The sequence below is a fragment of the Myxocyprinus asiaticus genome, chromosome 6 (genome assembly GCF_019703515.2).
Source record: "Myxocyprinus asiaticus isolate MX2 ecotype Aquarium Trade chromosome 6, UBuf_Myxa_2, whole genome shotgun sequence".
NCBI classification, from domain to species: domain Eukaryota; kingdom Metazoa; phylum Chordata; class Actinopteri; order Cypriniformes; family Catostomidae; genus Myxocyprinus; species Myxocyprinus asiaticus.
Window position 1 is genome coordinate 23,550,422 of NC_059349.1, and position 22,359 is coordinate 23,572,780.

At 40.1% G+C, this 22,359-nt stretch overlaps 2 protein-coding genes across 5 annotated transcripts in view; one reads left to right on the forward strand and one right to left on the reverse strand.

The window, feature by feature from the left end:
- Positions 1-11,164: 11,164 nt before the first annotated feature.
- On the reverse strand, positions 11,165-18,295 carry LOC127442542 (E3 ubiquitin-protein ligase RING2-like). Of its 2 annotated transcripts, XM_051700650.1 has the most exons (8): positions 18,158-18,295; positions 17,216-17,328; positions 16,832-16,992; positions 14,494-14,709; positions 13,906-14,178; positions 13,724-13,789; positions 13,267-13,438; positions 11,165-12,224 (listed from the first exon to the last, which is right to left on the reverse strand). In XM_051700650.1, exons 2-8 carry the CDS (start codon positions 17,300-17,302, stop codon positions 12,123-12,125), a joined length of 1,077 nt encoding a protein of 358 aa, XP_051556610.1. In that variant the 5' UTR covers positions 17,303-17,328; positions 18,158-18,295; the 3' UTR covers positions 11,165-12,122. The 2 variants fall into 2 exon arrangements, with proteins under 2 accessions (XP_051556610.1, XP_051556611.1); XM_051700651.1 differs by lacking the exon at positions 13,724-13,789.
- A 1,307-nt stretch (positions 18,296-19,602) lies between these two features.
- LOC127442092 (protein Niban 1-like) overlaps positions 19,603-22,359 on the forward strand; it is a 48,287-nt gene continuing 45,530 nt past the window's right edge. For 2 of the 3 annotated variants that reach the window (XM_051699853.1, XM_051699855.1), the window contains exon 1: positions 19,603-19,798. In XM_051699853.1, coding sequence (XP_051555813.1) covers positions 19,744-19,798 — 55 coding nt within the window. In that variant the 5' untranslated portion in view covers positions 19,603-19,743. The remainder of the gene's footprint in view (positions 19,799-22,359) is intronic. The other variant, XM_051699856.1, reaches the window with a different exon arrangement.

The following is a 22,359-nucleotide window of genomic DNA, read 5'->3' on the forward strand; positions in this document are numbered from 1 at the left end:
AACACTCTCCCAATGAGTGAAAAGATTAATTTTTAAATGGTGGAATTGCCATTCCACTTTAAAGGTTATATGCAGGGGCGCATTAACACATGGAGGGCTGAAGCCCAGAGGCCTACAAATCCCATGGGGCCCAGCGGGAGGAGTGCGTTTAAACGCTTTCAGCAGGAGATGCAGTTGTTGACCTGGTAACATTGCGCAACAGTTAAAGGCGTCTGTGTAGTGCCTGTTCAATGCACAGGAGTCGTCGTCCCCCCAACAATTTGAAGGGGGCCTCAGCGCACCACGGGCCCAGATGTATCTTAAAGCGCCCCTGGTTATATGTCTATTCTGTGAGAGGCTTTCACACAAATGCGTGGCCCATCTTTGATGTGGGAGGCTACTGCTCTTGATCCTTTCAAAGCAGCAAGGTGTTACTGGCCCCTGCCATGACCTGACCGCATGGAGATTTAGCCACCCTGTGTGTGCTTGTAAAAACACATTTCTGAGACTCCAGTGAGGGTTAATTGCACACTTGCTGTGAGGCTGTAAAATCCGTTATGAATTAAACTATGCACAAATGACACAAAAGACCCAACACAGACCACCAGTGTGACTGTACATGAACCACATGGCCTGACTCTCTAATCTTGATGTATAAATGACTGGTAGGTCACCTGAGGTCAGATTAATAGGGCGCTTGTCTTTAAAGCTTAAGCTACATGCACAGGAGGGTAGGGAGAGATGGCAAAATGGAGATTTGTGGATGGGAACAGAACAGGACTGTGTGAATTGTCATTAAGAGGCAAGGTGAAGCTGTGTGGTCTTGTCTCACAGCAATAGAGAGAAGAGGTTTAGCCTTAGTTTGCATCATTGCGAAGACCTGAGATAACTGACACTTCACAACAGGGACTAAAAACTGAAAGTTTTTCATTTCAGTTCGTTCTTAGCAGAAACAGTATTTTTGTTCCGGTTCCGGCTTTCCGCAGCCTTCTTTCCAAATGATAACCGATTAGAATGAAATAAAAGAACGGATAATAACATTCTTTTTTAAAAGTAACTTTTAAATAGTAATTTTGAAACATATGTATAAAATTATGAGCACTCACATCAGATTGGGACTCCAGTCACATCAGTAGCCTTATAAAAGCTGATTAATTCCTCATGGGGGCTGCCATGTTAGGATCACATGACAAGCTGAATACTACTCACTTAATCTCAGTAACCACCTTGTTATTAGACACTTTCAGTCATGGATTAAATGAATCAGGTTTGACTGTGAATAGTGAATTTCTACAATGGCATTTGAAACTGAAAACTATTGATTTTAAATGATGCAGCATCTACGCCCCTCAGTCAAAGTCAAAGACAAAATATTTCTGAGTGCACCTTTAAATATACTACTAAAAATATTTGAAGTATTTCAAATATTCATCTGGCCACCTAAAGTCATTTAAACATATGGAGTTAATGTTACATTATGCGTGCAAAAAGTGGTCTAATTCTGAAAATTTACTGTGGTAAATAAACCCTTTGGACTTTAGTTTCATGAAAAAAATATTGTATCAAAATTAACTGGTTATTAACCAGTTACTAGCATTTAAAAAAATGTTTTCACTCCAGAACAGTTGAAAGGGATTTCTTTCCCATTTTCAGTTATGTTCTGCTAAATATTTTGTTCGTTTTTGGTTTTGGTTTTCATTCCTTGAACTGTTTTTAGTCCCTGCTTCACACTATACACTCACTAAGCCCTTTATTAGGTACATCTGTATATACCTACATTTTTATGCGATTATCTAATCAGCCAATTGTGTGGCAGCAGTACAATGCATAAAAGAACGCAGATACAGGTCAGGAGCTTAAGTTAATGTTCACATCAACCATCAGAATGGGGAAAAAACACCTTGTTAATGAAAAGAGGTCAACGGAGAATAGCCAGACTGGTTCGAGCTGACAGAAAGGCTACAGTAACTCAGATAATCACTCTGTACAACTGTAGAGCAGCATCTCAGAATGCACAACACATCGAACTTTGAGGCAGATGGGCTACAAATGCAGAAAACCATGCCGGACACTTTATTAGAACCATAGTGTTCCTAATAATGTTCTCAGTGAGTGTATAGTGGCCCCAAAACAGGATTTGGACATTTGACCCACACTATTATATCAAACCAAGCAGCATCTTCAAATAAATTAAGCTATAATGATGCTAGACCTTTTCTTATAACTAAATTCACTTTTATTTTTGCAGTTATTTTTAATCAACTGGTTCCATGGTCATATTTAGTCGATGTATAAAATCAGTTACCCTCAATTTCAAACAGGTGTCCAGGCACTGTAAACCCTAAGTTTGTCATTACTGGAAAAATCATGTTGTCTTAATTAAATGTTACTTGAAATGTCAAGTTTTTGGCTTATAACACAGATATATATGTTCCTTGAACTTTATTTATTTTTTCTTTACATCTATAGACTTAAGATTTTAAGTGTTAATAACTCAAACTATTGAGTACAAACTGAGGCTATGTGGAATACCCATAATGCCTTGTGCTTGAATTATTTAATTATGTTTCCTTGGTCATTTAAATAGTTGTTATTAAGAATTTATTGAGGTTTTAGCTCTTTTGTAGTATTATGTTATTTTGTTGCAAATAGTTGTTTCGTGTGATGTCCCCATTAGGGTCAGGGTTTCCACACGTGGAAAATTCTGCAATGCAGTTTTCAAGTCGTGGAAAAGTCATGGAAAATGATATTAATACCTAAATGTCCTGGAAAATAATTATTTGTCCTGGAAAATATTTAGGTATAATAAAACTGTTTGACTATGTGGCTAACATTGTTTTTGTTACATGTACAAAAACATAGTAATGATTGGGACTCTGGATAGGTGTCAAATACACAAATTCGTATAATTTTGTCACTGCCAGCGGCTGCATATTGTGAAACAACATCAACGGTTGACTGTCATGTACGAAGCCCTGTGTCACGAACATTCTCTGCTCATCTACTGTCATCTCTGCTTTGCTCTGACGAAATAGTGCAAGTATTGATACAGTAAAAAAATATTAATTTTCATTCTAACATTGGTATTTTTTAAACTACAAAAAAACTTAAGTTGCAAATCTTAGACAATGGTTCATGGACAGCTAATTTTTTTGAAAATGAGTTCACAACCCGAGGTGGTAGTGTGGTGATGTGGCCTTTACACTTTGGGATGTGAATAAATTTTCAATAATAAATGAATGATCCGAGTCTGCTTATACCCTGGTTACCACATATAGGGCCCTTTGATTTCCATGATGTGAAAAAAGGGACAGAATCACAGAATCCAGTCATAAAAATGGCATTAGATATAAAACGCGGGATGTCTCGGAATTTGACATATTTGGGAAGAAAAAGAATGTTTAGATTAGGGATATGCCAGGTCGACTAACCGACTAGTCGTCCAACAACCGACCACTAATATTTCTATTTTCAGTGGTGGTGGTTTTAATGACAGATGCAATTCTCAAATTAATTGAGAGATGCCCCTACTTTTACAGAGTGTTTTGCATGATAGATTGTTGTACTTAACAGTGAGGCTAACGGAGCCTAATTATACTTTTATTCGTTCCTTAACACAGACTAGCCAACTAGTGGTTGCGACAAGTCCTAGTGTGATTATTAAACTGCAAAAGGCTGTGATTTAATTAAATATATATTCTGCATGTGCTGCGTGCTTCAAAATGAATGTGTGTAATGAATTCAGAAAAAATAACCATTCAATAAACACAATATACATCATGACCTCTCGTGTTTTTGCTTAAATATTACTCCCATTAGACACATAAAATGTCCTGGAAAATTGTGCCTTGAAAAGATTGGGAACCCTGGATCTGTTTCCCCTTTGGTCAAGCTGGACCCCGTTAACACTATCGATGTTCTCCTTGTGCATGTGCAACTAAAGCTGGCTCCACACTAGCAGACTCAAAACAATGTGTTTTGGCCGAGGGTGTCACACATGCAGAATGTTTTTCTGAAATCTCGCTCTCTTCAGTCAGAGGTATGACACACTTGCCGATTAAAAATGGTGGAGGTGTGATGCACATAACGACTCATCGCAACTATCTCGCTCTGATCCCTGTCACGTGGAGCTCGCCAAAATAACAACATGAGTAAACTTGCAATTGATATAGAGTGATTTGGGGCATTTTCAGACCTGTGGCTTGCTTGCTTGATTGTTCCTAAACAGGGGCTAAAATAGTTACAATGTTGCATTTTCTCATGGTTCGGTTGGCTTTCACAAGGTTATATTTTAAAATGCACCAAAGCTGTAAAATGTCCATGAAGGTTATTTTGATCTGTCATTAGTTGCTTTTGCATTATTTCTGCAGAACGACAGAATCACTATGGATTTTAATCAGCATTTGTGATGATATGCAGCTGAGTGTGATAAAAAAAAAAGTTCAGATCAGCTTGTCATCTTGTAAGTTCTTCTCAGTGACAGAATTATTTTTTTCAGACAAAATAGATGTTTTAAGGGCTTGAAGCCATTAACTCAGAAGGGAGTCCCAACAGTCAAGTGATTAATATGTCCGGTTGAGAGGTGCTAATGGGCACTCAGTCTCCCTCTGCCTGGATTATGTTATTGAAGCTAACACATGAAAATCATTGGAAAAAATCAGCTAGTGTAGAGCCAGCTTAAGGTACAGGTGTCTATACACTGTGGAGAAATAAATGTATTTAATGATTGACCTAGAATCAGTTCAAAGCTACTCAAAGCTTCCCCCGGTGGAACAGGCGGTCGCAGCTCACTTCTGGCATAATACTGCCATGGGATGGGAAAAAAAGCCACGTCGACTAACATCTGCACTGGCTGGAAGAGTTTATAAAGCAGCGGGCCAAGCTGGTTCAGAACTCCACAGCATATCGGTGCATGTCCAGGTTTTTCAAGTTAAGCTCCTTAAACAAATGAATGAGCAAGGCTCTGATCCAGATCTGTTCAAAGAGCTCCACACAGCTACAGATTTGGCGCTGCGAGCCACGAAAGCTACCACATCGATGAGCAACCTGGTGGTTCTGGATCAGCATATTTGGCTAACTCTCACGGAGATGTGTGACGCAGAGAAAGCCGCCCTCCTCGACACCTTGGTGTCGCCCAACGGTCTCTTTGACAACACCGTGGGAGGCTTTTCGAGTGATTCATTGCGCCGCAAAAGCAGTCTCAAGCAATGAAACACTTTCTGCCAAAGAGAAGTAGCACTTCCCCTTTCTCAGCAAGCTCCTGATTTAATTCCAGTCAGTGCCTGGCAAAGAATCCATCTCTCACTGCCCAAGCGCAGCCGAAAACTACTACTGAGCCATCAGTGAAGCCACGCAAAACATGGCCCAAGTGTAAGCACCCGCCATCTCAGAGCGAAAAACGGGCCCATTGTACAAACATGGGATGCTCACACATTCTCAGAAAAAGGTTCATTTCCTCTTCACGTATCATACAGCAGGCGAATCAATAAGCCCGCTGTCCCGCTGCGCAAACACGTGGCGAGCCCTCACAGGCATGTCAGACTGGGTGTTAAAAACGATTGAGCATGGTTATACGATTCAGTTTGTATGCCAGCCACCTTGTTTCATCAGCGTTCTGCAATCTATGGTCCGACCACCGGATGCGCCGGTGTTGCGCACAGAGATTCACAGAGATTCATTAACTCAGAAGCAGATCTTATCGCACATCTGTCCTCAGGACTGGTTTGCGTCAATAGATCTGAAGGACGCATACTTTCATGTACCAGTTGCACCGTGTCACAGGTGGTTTTTGAGATTCGCATTCGAGGGAACTGCGTATCAATTTAAAGTCCTTCCATCCAGTCTGTCTCTGGCTCCCTGCATGTTCACGAAATGTATCGATGCGGCGCTCGCCTCATTGAAAATGAACGGTGTGCGTGTTTTGAATTAACTCGACGATTGGTTATTACTAGCCCAATCAGTGGCACTACTGAGCAAACACAGAGACTTTACCATCTGAAAAATCTGGGTCTGAATGTCAACTGGGCAAAAAGCACACTTTTCCCCAGCCAACAAATGTCCTTTTTAGGGGTTCATCTAGAGTCTGTGAGCATGCATGTGCACCTCACAAATGAGTGCATACAGACCATTCTTCGGTGTCTGTCTTTGTTCAAACTGGGGAAAACATTGTCCTGAAGTAATTTCATAGAATGTTGGGTTTTATGGCGGCAGCATCCACCGCCATATCATTAGGTCTGTTACACATGAGACTTCTCCAGTACTGGCTCAAGCAACAAGTTCCACATCGCACCTGGAGCCTCGGGTGCATGCGCATTGCAGTGGCTCACTGCTGTCTGGCTGCTCTAATACCATGGACAGCACTGGCCTTCTACCAACAGGGTGTTATGCTGGGTCAAATTTTCAGAAGAAAAGTGATGACCACAGATGCATCCAACACAGGTTGGGGCACGGTGTGCAATGGACAGGTGCAAAACGGGCGTGGCACATTAACGCCTAGAACTACTGGCTGTCTTTCTAGCTTTGAGAGCTTTTCATTCCGACATTGTGAATCACCATGTTCTGATTCATTTGGACAACACAACAGCAGTGTACATAAATCACCAGGGCAGAATCTGATCGCCACAATTAATGAGCATGACACAATGCCTCCTCCAATGGAGCAGGCTTCATCTCCTCTCATTGCATGCAACACGTCCCGGGCCGTCTGAATTTTGGAGCAGATCTGTTGTCATGCCAGGGAGCGTTACCAAGGGAATGGAGACTTCATCCTCAGACAGTGATGAGGATTCAGGAAATTTTCTGCAAAACGGAAGTCGACCTATTCATCTCTGCAGAGAACACCCATAGTTCTCATTGGTACTCCATGTCCCAAGCCCCACTGGGCATGTGCTGGCTCACAAGTATGCATTTCCCCCGGTGCGCCTCATTCTTTCTGTCATCAGCAAAGGCCGAAATGGCCCAATCAGTCCTGGTTTCTGGAGATGACAGAAATTCTAGATGGCCCTCCATGGGAATTACAGCTGAGGAGAGACCTTCTCTCTCAAGCACAAGGCACGATTTGGCATCCCCAGCCAGAGCTGTGGAACCTACACGTGTGACCTCTGAACGCAGCACATCAGATGAGCCAGAACTGGCTCAGTCCACGAGACGCCTCTATGCACTTAAATGGCGCGTGTTTGCAAATTGGTGCTCTTTAAAAGACCCAGTGAATTACCCCATAGCTAAGATTTTGACATTCCTTCAAGAGCAGCTGGACGCTACTCTTACTTCAAGCGGGTGACCCCAAGCCCTTATTACAGGTGGGCTACCCACTATAATCAATAAAAGCACCTAATTATATGCTGTTGAACTGCCTCTTTAAAAATCATAAGTACTCCCATAAGAAATAAAACCTACTTTTCCAACCATGTTGTGAGAGGGTTAATTTACCATACTGTATATATATATATATATATATATATATATATATATATATATATATATATATATTTAAATAAACTCAGCAAAAAAAGAAACGTCCCTTTTTCAGGACACTGTATTTTAAAGATAATTTTGTACAAATCTAAATAGCTTTACAGATCTTTATTGTAAAGGGTTTAAACAATGTTTTCCATGCTTGTTCAATGAACCATAAACAATTAATGAACATGCACCTGTGGAACAGCCGTTAAGACACTAACAGCTTACAGACGGTAGGTAATTAAGGTCACAGTTATAAAAACTTAGGACACTAAAGAGATCTTTCTACTGACTCTGAAAAACATCAAAAGAAAGATGCCTGGGGTTTCTGCTCATCTGCGTGAACATGCCTTAGGCATGCTGCATGGAGGCATGAGGACTGCAGATGTGGCCAGGGCAATAAATTGCAATGTCCGTACTGTGAGATGCCTGAGACAGCACTACAGGGAGACAGGAAGGACAGCTGATCGTCCTCGCAGTGGCAGACCACGTGTAACAACACCTGCACAGGATCGGTACATCCAAATATCACACCTGCGGGACAGGTTCAGGATGACAACCACAACTGCCCAAATTACACCAGGAATGCACAATCCCTCCATCAGTGCTCAGACTGTCTGCAATAGGCTGAGAAAGGCTGGACTGAGGGCTTGTGGGCCTGTTGTAAGGCAGGTCCTTACCAGACATCATTGGCAACAACGTCACCTATGGGCACAAACCCACCTTCGCTGGACCAGACTGGACTGGCAAAAAGTGCTCTTCACTGACGAGTCACGATTTTGTCTCACCAGGGGCGATGGTTGGACTCACGTTTATCGTCGAAGGAATGAGCGTTACACCGAGGCATGTACTATGGAGCAGGATCGATTTGGAGGTGGAGGGTCCATCATGGTCTGGGGCGGTGTGTCACAGCATCATCGGACTGAGCTTGTTTTCATTGCAGGAAATCTCAATGCTGTGCATTACAGGGAAGACATCCTGCTCCCTCATGTGGTACCCTTCCTCATCCTGACATGACCCTCCAGCATGACAATGCCACCAGCTATACTGCTCATTCTGTGTGTGATTTCCTGCAAGACAGGAATTTCAGTGTTCTGCCATGGCCAGCGAAGAGCCCATTGAGCACGTGTGGGACCTGTTGGATCGGAGGGTGAGGGCTAGGGCCATTCCCCCCAGAAATGTCTGGGAACGTGCAAGTACCTTGGTGGAAGAGTGGGGTAACATCTCATAGCAAGAACTGGCAAATCTGGTGCAGTCCATGAGGAGGAGATGCACTGCAGTACTTAATGCAGCTGGTGGCCACACCAGATACTGACTGTTACTTTTGATATTGACTCCCCCTTTGTTCAGGGACACATTATTCCATTTCTGTTAGTCACATGTCTGTGAAACTTGTTCAGTTTATGTCTTAGTTGTTGAATCTTATTATGTTCATACAAATATTTACACATGTTAATTTGCTGAAAATAAAAGCAGTTGAAAGTGAGAGGACGTTTGTTTTTTTGCTGAGTTTATATGGTTCATATAGATCCCAGACTACATTCATTTCCATCTGGTGTCCGCCATGTGGGACTATTCATATACACTTAATATGACTTTTAAGTCATCGGCCTGTGACTTCTTATGAATATCTCTATTTAGTGTTATAATTCTGGGAGTGTAATGTCATGTAGTGCGGCGTGATGGGATATTGTTCCCCATAGTGCTTACAGCAATGTCGGTGAACTGAATCGAAAGGGAACGTTTCAAGTTGCAAATGTAACCTCGGTTCCCTGAGATGAAGGGAATGAGACATTGCGAAAGCTGGCTACACTACTGGTTCAGAGTTTCATAACAAGAGTGACTCGCTCTTGTCCCTCAGTCAGAAAATTCTGAATAAATGGTGATTGAGCGCCCACTTATATAGGCCAATTTATTATTATGACTTCAGTCTGAAGGGGTGGGGCTCAGACACCATTGCCAATCAGAGGATTGGCGTGATTGAATAAGGGTTTCAACAAGATCGTCTAAGAAGGACTCCCCATAGTGCTTACAGCCAGGGTTGGGGAGTAACGGAATACATGTAACGGGATTACTTATTTAAAATACAAAATATAAGTAACTGTATTCCACTACAGTTACAATTTAAATAATTGGTAATTAGAATACAGTTACATTCAAAAAGTATTTTGATTACTGAAGAGATTACTTTGCATTTTATCGTCATTTGTTTCATTTAATATTTAGTCCTTTCAGATGTAAAACATTTATACATATAAATGATGCGATCCAAAGTGCATCTGAACAGCGGTGAAGCACTTTCTTATGATGTGTTACATTCATACGAGCAGACAGAGAAGTAAGTTTGAAGTAAGTTTGGAGCAGAAGAAATAGAAATAAACCTTGTGTAAATTGTCAGCTTTATGCTAAGCTAAAATGCTATTTCAAGCAATGTTACATGGACGTTTCCAGGCATGATCATTTTTTTATCAAGAAAATTCACGTCGGATCATAATTTCTTTTTTCTAGTAAGACCTTTGATATTAGGGCAAAAAATATATTCTTGATAATTTTTGTATTGTTTTCCTGTAAAAATATCTTAAAATCCTTAAAATTAGATCAGTTTGATTGATCTTGTTTTAGAAACAACATTGCATAAGATATTTAGGTTTTTCAGAGAATGTATTTTTAACATGTGTATTTTGTCTTACTGTACTGGCAGAGTCTTTATAGTCAAAACAAGAGAAAAAATCTACCAGTGCTGAAGAAGTAATCCAAAGTATTTAGAATACGTTACTGACCTTGAGTAATTTAACTGAATATGTTACAAATTACATTTTACAGCATGTATTCTGTAATCTGTAGTGGAATACATTTCAAATGTAACCCTCCCAACCCTGCTTACAGCAATGTCTTGTTCCCTTCATCTCAGGGAACCAAGGTTACATGTGTAACCGGAGATGTTCCACACTAACGTTTGACAACCAAAAAGTGTCCTAATATTTTTTTTTTCTAAATGTTGAACTTCATTATTCATGTTTTTGAATATACAATGTCTATTCTATTGTAATTTAAACCCTAAAGAACTTGGCTCCAGGAGCAGAGGTAAGAAACACTGTTATATGTCCATAAGCATAGTTATTTCACACTCTCAAGCAGCACTGCAGTGTATCACGTGGTGAGACAATCCCATGCTGGACGTGGGATTAAATCAAAACTGTAAAACCGCCCACTAATCTTCACAGATTACATGGACAACCTACAACATAGGCCTTATTATGACTTCAGTGGTCTTCAGACATGACCTATTGAGCTGGTACATGAGAGGTGAAGCAATCAGGTGAGCTATGAGAGACCTCACCTAATATAAGCAACATGCTGGCATAAATGATACGAGTAGTTATATAGTCGATTAGTTAAACATACTGTATGAGTAGTTTTAGAAAGTCATTATTTATATACAGTACATAAAAGAGCATAGAGCATTATGTAGTATTAAATATTGCATATCATTTATTATTTAATTCTGACTTTTAAATTGCAATAGTTCACACCTTTTATATATGTACAAACGTGACAGATCTTTGCAAACATTTTCTGCCCTTTTAATGTTCAACATATTACTGTTATGTTATTCTTATTTATTTTTGAAGAAATGCCCATACAGCCTTGAATAACATGTTGCAAAAGCACCATCTGCTGGGGATCCATTTCTACCCAAAAACACTTAAGAAATTCTATAAAAAGCTGTGACACCATATTTTTTTTATTTTTAAAACAAAGAACGCTGTATACATTTTTTTTTTTTTTTTTCAAACAACAACATGAACATATGTATGTCAAGGATGTCAAACTAAAAATACTTCATGCTCTAAAAGGTTGCCTTAGATGAAGCTCCTATGAAATGTGACCATTGAAAATGGGGTCCATCTTCATGTACAACTACCAGCTGACATTCTTTAAATTGGCAGTTGAGTAACAGCCATAACATTGGTGTCAATTTACATTTTCCAGGTAGTTGTACTATAAAGTGGTGTAGTATGTACAATCCCCGAAACATTTGATGTACAATGGATGACCAACACAGTAGTACAGACTAGTGAAAGACAAAGTTATATGACCTAAGCCATCACATTCTCTCGACATGTAATGGTACATGGCGGCAAAATGCGATCATGTTAGTCAACAATTGTTGCTGCTACAGAAGTGGTCTAATGCACTTGAAATCTCTTACAGCTCAATGAATATCAATCTAGTTTGATATCAAGAACACATCCACCTCCTGACATCAGCATCTTCCATGAAGCACTCAGTAGGACTTCTTCAATGTCATGGTGTTATAGTTGAAGTATCCATTTTGCAGACTAAAATTTTTGAAGGCAACGTCAAAGTCCTCTTGATGAAAGGACTCAACATGTAACAATGAAATGATTGTTTCAACTGAAGTGGGGGAATGAATCCACACACTGGTTTGAATCCCATGGCCCTCCCACCCCATTACAATTAATCGACCCTGGTCTCATTCCCATACAAAAAGACAATTAAAAAACAAACCAAAGCAGCCACAGTTATTAAGGAGCTGGGTCCCTAGAAAGTAGTATACTCCAGACCAGGAGTAACAGCAAGAAAAAGAAAGATGGAGAGAATAGAGTGGATGAACCATCAGTCTGTCCTGGACCTGCTTGGGCCCTCATGTCTTGGTGAATTTATTTGTGCTCCTTTGTTGGGGCAAAGTACAACTCCATGGGCTTGTTGACTTTCCAGTACTTCTCGCTCACCAGCTCCAGGGAGAAGGAGCCGTTCAGGACCTGTGATGGGGAAAAGTGATCAAAAGTGTCATACTAAAGAAACATATGCAAGATGCACATTACTGACTATAAGCATGTTGTGGTATATAGGTGTCCAATAGGGTGTCACAATTAATCATATTAAAATCGAAACTGCAACAAAATTAATAAACTGCAAAAATCTGTGATTTAATTACATGTATTGTGTGAAAAAGCTTCGAGTTTGGCTCTTTTAAAGAGAACTTGAATGTTAGCACCGTTAACTTCATGCGACCCCGTGTACACATGCGTGTAAATTGTATTTTGGCTTGGCAAATTTTAATGAATTTAAACTGACCGAACACTATTCACAACACTTTTGTCAAAAAGTCATTCACTAAATAGGAAGCAAGGGGACACCCTTCAGCTTTCTATGTAGCTAAGTCCACTCACTCCTAGAATCTGACCACAAGTTCAGTTTCAGGCTGCAGATGATGTTTGAACCACTCAACATGTTTGGCAGACATGGGACAATGGTAATCAGTAGATTCAGAATTGATAATGTTTAATTTTATTTTTAAATGGTCGGCAGTGATTGGATGATGTTGGCCATTATTTTGAATCAGAATTAATTATGCTACATTCTGATGTAAAGTCTGTAACGTCTCAAAAACATGAATTAACACTCCTGGAAACAAACCATTTGATAAAAACACTGACTTTCTATAGCTTGGTATTATTTACATTTCATAACTTAGTCCTGCTGTCCACATACATTTTTAGGAAAACTATTTGCTCTAGAATTGTTTTTTTTTTTTTTTTTGGTCGTTTACTAGGCACTACTAGTTATAAAACAAAAAGAGAAATGAAAAACGCACTCAGCAGTCATGCTCGGGTCTCAGGAGATTAAAGAGTAACTGTCTATTGGCGGCAGGGCCAAAGGCTTTTCGTTCTTTTAGTCTTGATTTCCTAGCAGTGCAACATGATGATAAATGTGTGTCAAAATAATTGCTTTACAGTTTTTGGATCAAATCATCAATGTCTGAAAAAAATAAATAAATAAATAAAATGGTACCAAACTTACCGTGAACTGGTTGTTGGCTGTGGGAATGTAGATTGTGTACTGTTTTTCACTGGCTGCCTCTACGTTGATAGGGCTTGCCTCTCCATTCTTGCGCATTTCCTCCAGGGCCAATCTGACAGCTAGGTATTTAGAGAGGTGGTCCACTGTTGCGTTCCCCGAAGTTTTTATGTACCTGGTAACAAATTCCACAAATTCATATTTCTAATTTAAATCTACCCAAAGAAACTTGACTGAAACATATAGCTGACAAATGACAATTTGGAGACACCAAAAAACTGAAGGTAAAAAAGACTTAGGTCGAATTCCAACCAAAAGTGATCATCCCTGTGCCCTACTCACTCCGAAGGACAGAGGTCTTGATATGGGCACTCTGAAGGGAGCATGGCATTACTATATGAATGTACCCTACTTAACAGTCTTGTGGAATGGCCCTTCGTGAAAAGATTCATTTTCTTACTTCAGTTTGGAATGACCCTTCGAGTGGCGTCCCCTTCCCGCAGTGCCCTTCAAGGGCGCAAAAATGCTGTTTGGAAAACGCCCTTAATTGAGGTGAAACGTGTATTTGGTTTGAAAAACAAATTAAATTATTTGAAGGTGGTCTGCCAATTTTTAGTGAGCTGATTAAAAGAGATGACTCACCTTGTCTGTGCGGAGTCTTCTTTCTCCATTAGCGTTGGATGAGGACGAAACACTAGTTCAATCTCGCTGGCCCCATCCAGGGCCATGTCTCCTCCTCCGTTCTCTGTGGCATTGTCCATGTCAAGACCAGAGTCATCAGATGTCTTGGTTCGTTTGATGCTGGGCCCGGCCTCTTGGTTACTGTGCACTGATGCATTGCTGCAGTGTGAGCTGTCCCCATTATCTTCTGCCCCACTGCCATTCTCAATCTGGTGCTTCTTTCCCCGTTGAAGTCTACAGTGCCCCCGGCGGTAAAAAGATGGCAACATAATAACATAAACAGACGATAGAGTAAAACAAAAATAAGAAAAATTTACATTTTGATCTCTCCAATAATTACAAAAAACACCCAAGAATACCATCTTAAGCTAGAGCCAGTGAACTGAACACGATTTAAAGAACAAAAAACTACAGTATCAAGACAACAAATATGGGCATTTAACAGCAGTAAATAAGACAATTCAAATACTGATATATTTGGAAAACATCTTTTTCTTTCAGCCTTATACCAGACAACAATTCTCGCCTGATCAGATGCTCTGTGCTGACCTGTTAATGGCTTGGATTTTTAGGCCTTCCTCAATACTGTGGCTGAGTGCCTGTTGGTTGTTGTGTTTGCTGATGCGGGCCAGCACTCTCTCCTGGTGGGCCTCATACTCGTCTCTGCTGGGGTAGATCTTACTGATCAGGGCGTCAAAGTTGGGGTCTGGTCGGAGGGAGCGCTTAGACACCAGCTTCTTCCTGCATGTTGGACACTCCTTATTCCTGTCAACCACAGAAGATATGAAATTTATCAGGTGATGATGCAGAGATATAGCTCAATACAATCATATTGAACATGAACAGAAAAAAAAAATCAGCTTGTAATTTAGACAGTAAACTGTATAGGGCCCTATGATGAGCGCTGTTGCGGAAATTTCACATGGTTCATTAATATTGTTGATGCAACGTAATGCTTGCTAGCCCCAGTCAGCTGCACGCTTCCTACATCTCTCTCGTTCGTGAACTAATCATTCTTTTTGAACTTTTTACTGAACAAATCGTTCTCATTCACCTCCATACATGGACTCATGTTTCTCGTACACTGACATCTCTCCCTTTCGAAGCCAATGAGCCCTAGTTTGAAGCGCGAAACTGCTTTGGTGACTTTTCATGCCTTTAAAGCTAACAGCATTTGAGTGCAGACTGTAAAGTAGCATATCACTGGTTTGACACACTAAAAGAAAATGCCCCTTCACTGACCAAGCGAGTATCAGGATCTGTTGACCGCCTGAAGGAGAAGAGGAGGAATGTCATTCTTTTACAAAGGTAATCTCGTTCAACAAGTAGAGAACATGGCTGGATGAATTATGAATAAAAGTGACTGATGACATTACAATGACATAAGGATGTAATTGAATCCCTTATCACTTTTTTTAGGCAAATATTGTTGTCTTTTTGTATAGTCATGCACAGCACTTCAGAAAATGATGGATATGCTTTGTTGTCATTTGTGGGGGAAAATGCTTATGATACTTAAACACTGTATTCTCTTGACAAGGGTCAAATTGTGCTAGACGACTGGGTCAGAGCATCTCCAAAACGGCAGGTCTTGTGGGGTGTTCCACAAGTGGTTAGTACTTAACAAAAGTGGTCCAAGGAAGGACAACCAGAGAACTGGCGACAGGGTTATGGGCGCCCAAGGCTCATTGATGTGCATGGGGAGCAAAGGCTAGCCCATCTGGTCCGATCCCACAGAAGAGTTACTGTAGCACAAATTGCTGAAAGACTTAATGTTGGCCATGACAGAAAGGTGTCAGAACACACAGTGCATCGCAGCTTGCTGCGTTTGGGGCTGTGTAGCCACAGACCAGTCAGAGTGCCCATGCTGACCCCTGTCCACAGCCAAAAGCGCCTACAATGGGCAAGTGAGCGTCAAAACTGGACCATGGAGCAATGGAAAAAGGTGGCCTGGTCTGACGAATCACATTTTCTTTTAGATCATGTGGACGGCCGGGTGCGTGTGCATTGTTTACCTGAGGAAGAGATGCCAGCAGGATGCACTATGGAAAGAAGGCAGCCCAGCGGAGGCAGTGTGAAGCTTCTGAGGGAAACCTTGGGTTCTGGCATTCATGTGGATGTTAATTTGACACATACCACTTACCTAAATATTGTTGCAGACTATGTGCACCCCTTCATGGCATCGGTATTCCCTGATGGCAGTGGCCTCTTTCAGCAGAATGTGCCCTGCCACACTGCAAAAATTGTTCAGTAATGGTTTGAGGAACATGACAAAACGTTCAAGGTGTTGCCCTGGCCCACAAATTCCCCAGATCTCAATCCGATTGAGCATCTATGGGATGTGCTGGACCAACAAGTCCAATCCATGGGGGCCCCATCTCGCAATTTACAGGACTTAAAGGATCTGCTGCTAACTTCTTGGTGCCAGATACCACAGGACACCTTCCGAGGTCTTGTGGAGTCCATGCCTCAACGGGTCAGAGCTGTTTTGGCGGCACGAGGGGGACCTACACGATATTAGGCAGGTGATTTTAATGTTGTGGGTGATCGGTGTATAAATATTCTAAGGTAATTTTAAACTATTCCTCCACTGACGTGCGTAAATACGGATCCGGTGTTGCAGGCTTGTGGATGCATGAAAAAAAAAATCTTAGGGGATTATAAAATTCAATTAAACTTTAAAACACAGAATTAAGAAAAGAAAAAAAAAAAGCTGAATTTGATCCAAAATAAATAAAATGCATTTCATAGGGCCATACCTGTCCTTGACATCACTGACCTGTTAAATCAGTCCTATTTTCAGGTACTCTTCCACATCGCAGAAAGGTACAGTATAATATAAATCTAAACCCAGAATTCTTTATAAATACTGATGACATGAACTCACCCCGATCTGAGAGCAGTGATGATGCAGTCTGCACAGAAGCGGTGCAGGCACTCCTTTGTGGTCATTGTGTTCTTCAACATGTCCAGGCAGATGGGACACATGAGCTCACTGTGCAAGCTGCGTGGAGACACGGCTATCTCCAGACCATCCGTGATGGCTTCCTAAAGGAGTAGAACAGCACAGAAGCTGTGAATGGGGTTCAAAACAAATTTGCAAGTCCTAAACCTGTCTCTCAGCCCAGCTTCACTGACTTATAGACAGAAGTACATACAACAACAAAAAAATACAAAGAAAATTCTAATATACTAACTGTGAACAATAATTAGTTATTGCACACTGCAACTACATATAATGGATGATGCTTTGCCATACTGTTTTACTTACCTGTGGAGTTCTCTGTAATTCATAGAGACTGAGCTCCCAGGTCTTGCTGAGGGGTTGAACCCCATTCGTTTGTATGGTCTGTGTCATCTGTATGCACTGTGCTTCCTTCACCTCTGTGATAAAGCAGCCAAAGAGAACAGTATTGACATTGAGCGAGGAAAACTACATTTAAATCCACAACAAGAAGCTCTTCTGATAGTGAGATGCAGAATCAAAACAACGCAAAATTATATTCATAGCTGATTAAAGGTTTACGTGAAAACCCTCTGAAATACAATCATCTTACAATTTTCAAATATCCTTGTATAGAACAATGACAATATAGACAAGTTGATAACAGTCTCTGACAAATGACATTTCTGAAATGACAAGATCTGAGAGCAGATGTTTTGGTCTTTTGCCGGTGATTTAAGCAGGAAGCAGTTGTGCGATTCATTCCATAAAACGATACGTATTTTTAAAGATCTTCAAACACGCAGCTCTGCGGTTGTTTAAAATCCAAATTTACAGTAATAATCTATCTAACCCTGGAGTCACGGGCTAACTGGCTAAATTAGCTCCTGATGGCACTTATAACTCTTTGTGTTACTAAATAGAAAAGGCATCTGCCCGCACTTATAAAGTGTCTTTAAAAATGATTGTGTCAATCCTAACGCAACGCATACATATTAAATAACCCAAAACAAAATGAACGGGAGTGGAAAAATGCATGTGGAAAGGTTTTATCTCCTGCGCTGTCATGAAAACGCAAAGCAAACGAGCTAACGGCTAACTCTCCCTGCTAATACAGATGGCTGTGGTTTGCAATGGCCATAAAATCAAGCTTGAAATCAGCGTCGACATGCTTATTGCATGTGAAATAATTTACGCAGACGAAAACATCAACCTCGACCACCAGAAATAATACATTTATGTTTCAACCGCAGCTGTTTACATACTTACATTTCAATGTTGTGGATATTCTCTCTCCTGCCAGCGCGTTCTGCTGAGCTCAATATGGCGGATTTTGCGTGAACATTGAACTCTGGGAAGTGTAGTATTTTATGTGACTCTAAATAGAGTCAGTTCTGCAGTTCTTCAATTTAAAAGGATAGTTCACCCAAACAGGAAAATTATCTCATCATTTACTCACCCTCATGCTAACCCGGATGTGTATGACTTTCTTTTTTCTACTGAACACAAAGATTTTTAGAAGAATATCTCAGCTCTGTAGGTTCATACAATGCAAGTGAATGATGACCAACATTTTGAAGCTCCAAAAAGTACATAAAGGCAGCATAAAGGTAATCCATACGACTCCAGTGTCTTCAGAAGTGATATGAAAGGTGTGGGTGAGAAACAGATCAATATTTAAGTCCTTTTTACTATAAATTCTCCACCCTGCCCAGTAGGTGGTGATATGAACGAAGAATGTGACTCATCAAAAACAAAAGAATAAGAATGTGGAAATGAAAGCAGAGATCTTCTATGCAGAGATAACAACCTAATGAGCTGTTTCCTCACAAAATTTTCTACTGAGGCGGAACGCTGTGTCCTCACAGACACGAGCGGAACATTGTTATGGACTACGTGTGACACGGATGGGTTAACGCGAGTGGGGTCCAAGTTGGGGTGGCAAATGGGGTGGCAAAGCTCATTTTTAGGGTGGCAGCTGCTACCTCGTGCCACCCTTCTGGCCCCACCCCTGGACCACTGCTTTATTTTATGCTAAGCTTGAAGGCTCCGCTATGTAGAAGGATTCTGGTGAAAGTGAAGATTTATAGTAAAAAAAAAATGACTTAAATATTAATCTAAAAAATATTTCTCAAATACTATCACACACTTATCAAATCACTCCAGAAGATATGGATTAAACCACTGAAGTCATAAGGATTACTTTTATGCTGCCTTTATATGCTTTGTGGACCTTCAAAGTTCTGGCCACCATTCACTTGCATTGTATGGACCGAGAGAGGTCCTAAAAATCTTTGTTTGTGTTCAGCAGAAGAAAGTCATACACATCTGGGATGGCATGATGGTGAGTAAATGATGAGAGAATTTAATTTTTTGGGGGTGAACTAACCCTTTAAGAAAATACAATGAATCCTTATAGCCTAACATAATACCTTTTTTTCCTGTATTTTAAAATTACATGTTTATCTTCGATACACGTTAACATTTATGTGTTCAACACCTTTACTATATAGGCTACTTGGTAAAAAAAAAAAAAAAAAAAAAAAAAAGCCAAAACAGGTGAAAATAATGAGAAATGCAAATTATTTGTAAATATATGTAATTCGAAAAACAGTCAAACGTCAAAACAACGTTCTAAAGTTGAACAAAATCCTGTTCTTCGGATGTTGTCAGAGCTTTGCTGAGAGGATAAGCGGGCGGCGCTGCAGTTTGAGGAAGTTTGAGATGCCTGAGTCAGAGTTGATTTGCGCTCGTCTTTATCAGAAAGTCAAAATACCCGCTGCGCTTCACAACCGAATTGGACGAACAGTAGAAGGGCATCCGTTCGGGACCGCTGCGACACACCATTCTGCACAATGGGAGCATCCTCATCCAGCCTTTTGGACGAAAGTAAAATAAGCTACATAAGAGGTAAAACTGATTTCTATATCTAATAGCCTACTCGAAAGTAATATATACTATGTATACATAACGGTTGCAGCTTTCTTATGTTTAATGTTGAGACTAATAATTGAAATGAATTGGACTTTCTCTCGTCTATTCCTCATTTTGCAGTTTTAACCGTTATTGTTCCCAAAATGTCCCAAAATTCTAATCCTCGATCATATCAAATAAGAGATATTCAAGCATAATCAACAGTTAAGTAAAAAGACACTCCAGACATAAATATGACAACTACTGTCTGTAGTGCTTAAAATGTCATCAGTTTATGTCACCGTTTCATGCAGAGTGCACACCCACTTACTGACTTAACGAAACCGGAATGCCTCCTCCTCCACCACACCCTATACTCCACCTAACCTCATTAATCATGCAGCTATATGTCCTGCTATAGCTCATTTTAATAAAAAAACTTTTTATTGGCATATAAGATTTTATTTTATTTTATTTTATTTTTTTAACTTGGCTATTTAAATCGCACTTTACAGTGTTCATGTAGGTAGCCTATGAACTAATGCGCTAAACGTGTAGCCTAATTGTTTTGTGGAGCTGCTTGTAATTAAATCCTGCACATTGTTATTAATAGTTAATAACACTGTTGTAATATTGTTATTACTATAGTACGTTTGTAACTTGTAATGTAAGATAGCCTTTAGAGACTGTAATGTAAAGTGCTACCACAATGTCCTTTTCTCTACCAAAGGGTTTAAATTTCAAATATTTATTCCACTGTCCTTTTGCAGAGCTCTCTGAATCACTGATATACTGTCATTGCAAAAATATTGAAGTGTGTATGCAATTTCAATGGAATGTCACACATTCTGAGCGCATTATAGGCTACTGCAGAGAATGGGTTTCCTTCCCTTGACAGGGAGCGTACAGCTGTTCCTGCATAATGGGGATTGTTTTGCTCTTATTTCATCTGGCCATCTGTGAGCAGGAAGTATTGGAACAGAGTGGAAATTCATTCCAACATTCTCTTCTCTTTATTGTTCAGTGTTTCCAACTGACCATTTACTCCCATTTCATCATAACTTAAACTAGAAAGACTGAATCCAAACGCTGGATAAAATGGTTGCATTTCCTATATTCTGCATTACTTTAAAGTAGTTGTGTCAAAGCTACTGTAAGGTTTATAAATACAATGCACTCCATTTTACTGTAATTTAATACATTGTAGTGGTTATAACGTCTAACGGAATTGATACAGGATGGGCAAAATACAGATGGGCAGATAAATTGGTCTGTGTAAGGGTCAAAGCAGAATGACACTAATTAAGATGACACTCATGACATCACATTTGTGTGATTCAGCTGGTAAATTATTAGCAGAATAAGTGTCTGCGTTATAAACAGAAAGAGAAAAGGGCTTCAGTCTTGGAGTGAATAACGCCATTGTGCTCCAAAAACTCAAGCTATTTGCCACGTTCTCTTGGCTTTTTTGGGACCTGGTATGTATTTGCACAGAGCTTTCCAATGTATACACACGCAGGTTAAGTAAGGACTCGGATCACTCCAGAGAATCTGCTGTCGTTAGCACATTGCATGTTATTAGATTTGTTTTCTGTCCCATTTTCTTGAGTTTTCTTTATGACATTTAAACAGCGATTATATAGATTATGTGTTAGCTTAAAACATAAAGAATAAGCATGAATCAGTACAGGGGTGTGGGCTGATGTAACAGATGGTAAATATCAAAGCAGCACCAGCATATAAAAGGCACACAGAATGTGTCCTTAATTATGGAAATGCAGTATACACCACTCCCTCTTCCACTAAGCTCCTCAGATGATGTCATGTTTTTTTTTTCTTCCACACTAACTGGGGTTGATTTGGCTGAGAGGGGCCTGTGGTGGTCTGGGCTCCCCATCAGATGTGCTGCAAAGTGACCCATATTTCGCAGTGTGGAGTCTTGAAGAATTCTTAGCCCCAAAATGTCATGGCCAGACATTTATGATGTTTTGTTGAACTCGCTTTGTAACACTAAATAAAAGACAGAGAAATGCTAGCATAAAATCTTCACTTTAATGAATAATTTAAATGATTTGAATTCATTTAATAATTTAAATGAACTTTGCACTTTATGCTGGCATGCAGTTAATGGTGGGTCAGAGTGGGCCTGGGATTAAAATTTTGGATGTTTGCGAACTGATCTGTGACCATGACTCACACTCATATTCACACTGTATCTCATATATTTGATATTACCAGATTGATAAATGAAGTAATGCTGTTGATATACAATTGGAATCCACTTTGCTTCCTCAATTGTTTAGTGATCACAGAAACTATTCAGATAATTTTTGATATTTTTTGTGAATTCATTTTTGAAGCTGGCACGATCAGACAGACACAGCTCTGAGAAAATGAGTTATCCACAAATGTCATGTGTTCAAGCTTATCATGTGTTCTGATAGCATTAGCACAGTTTTAAGCACACTGACTGTGCTCACTGAGGTATTTTGGCACCTTGGTGTCCTGTTCAATTAGACAAAATACCTCTTAAATGAAACAGATGACACAATCATTCT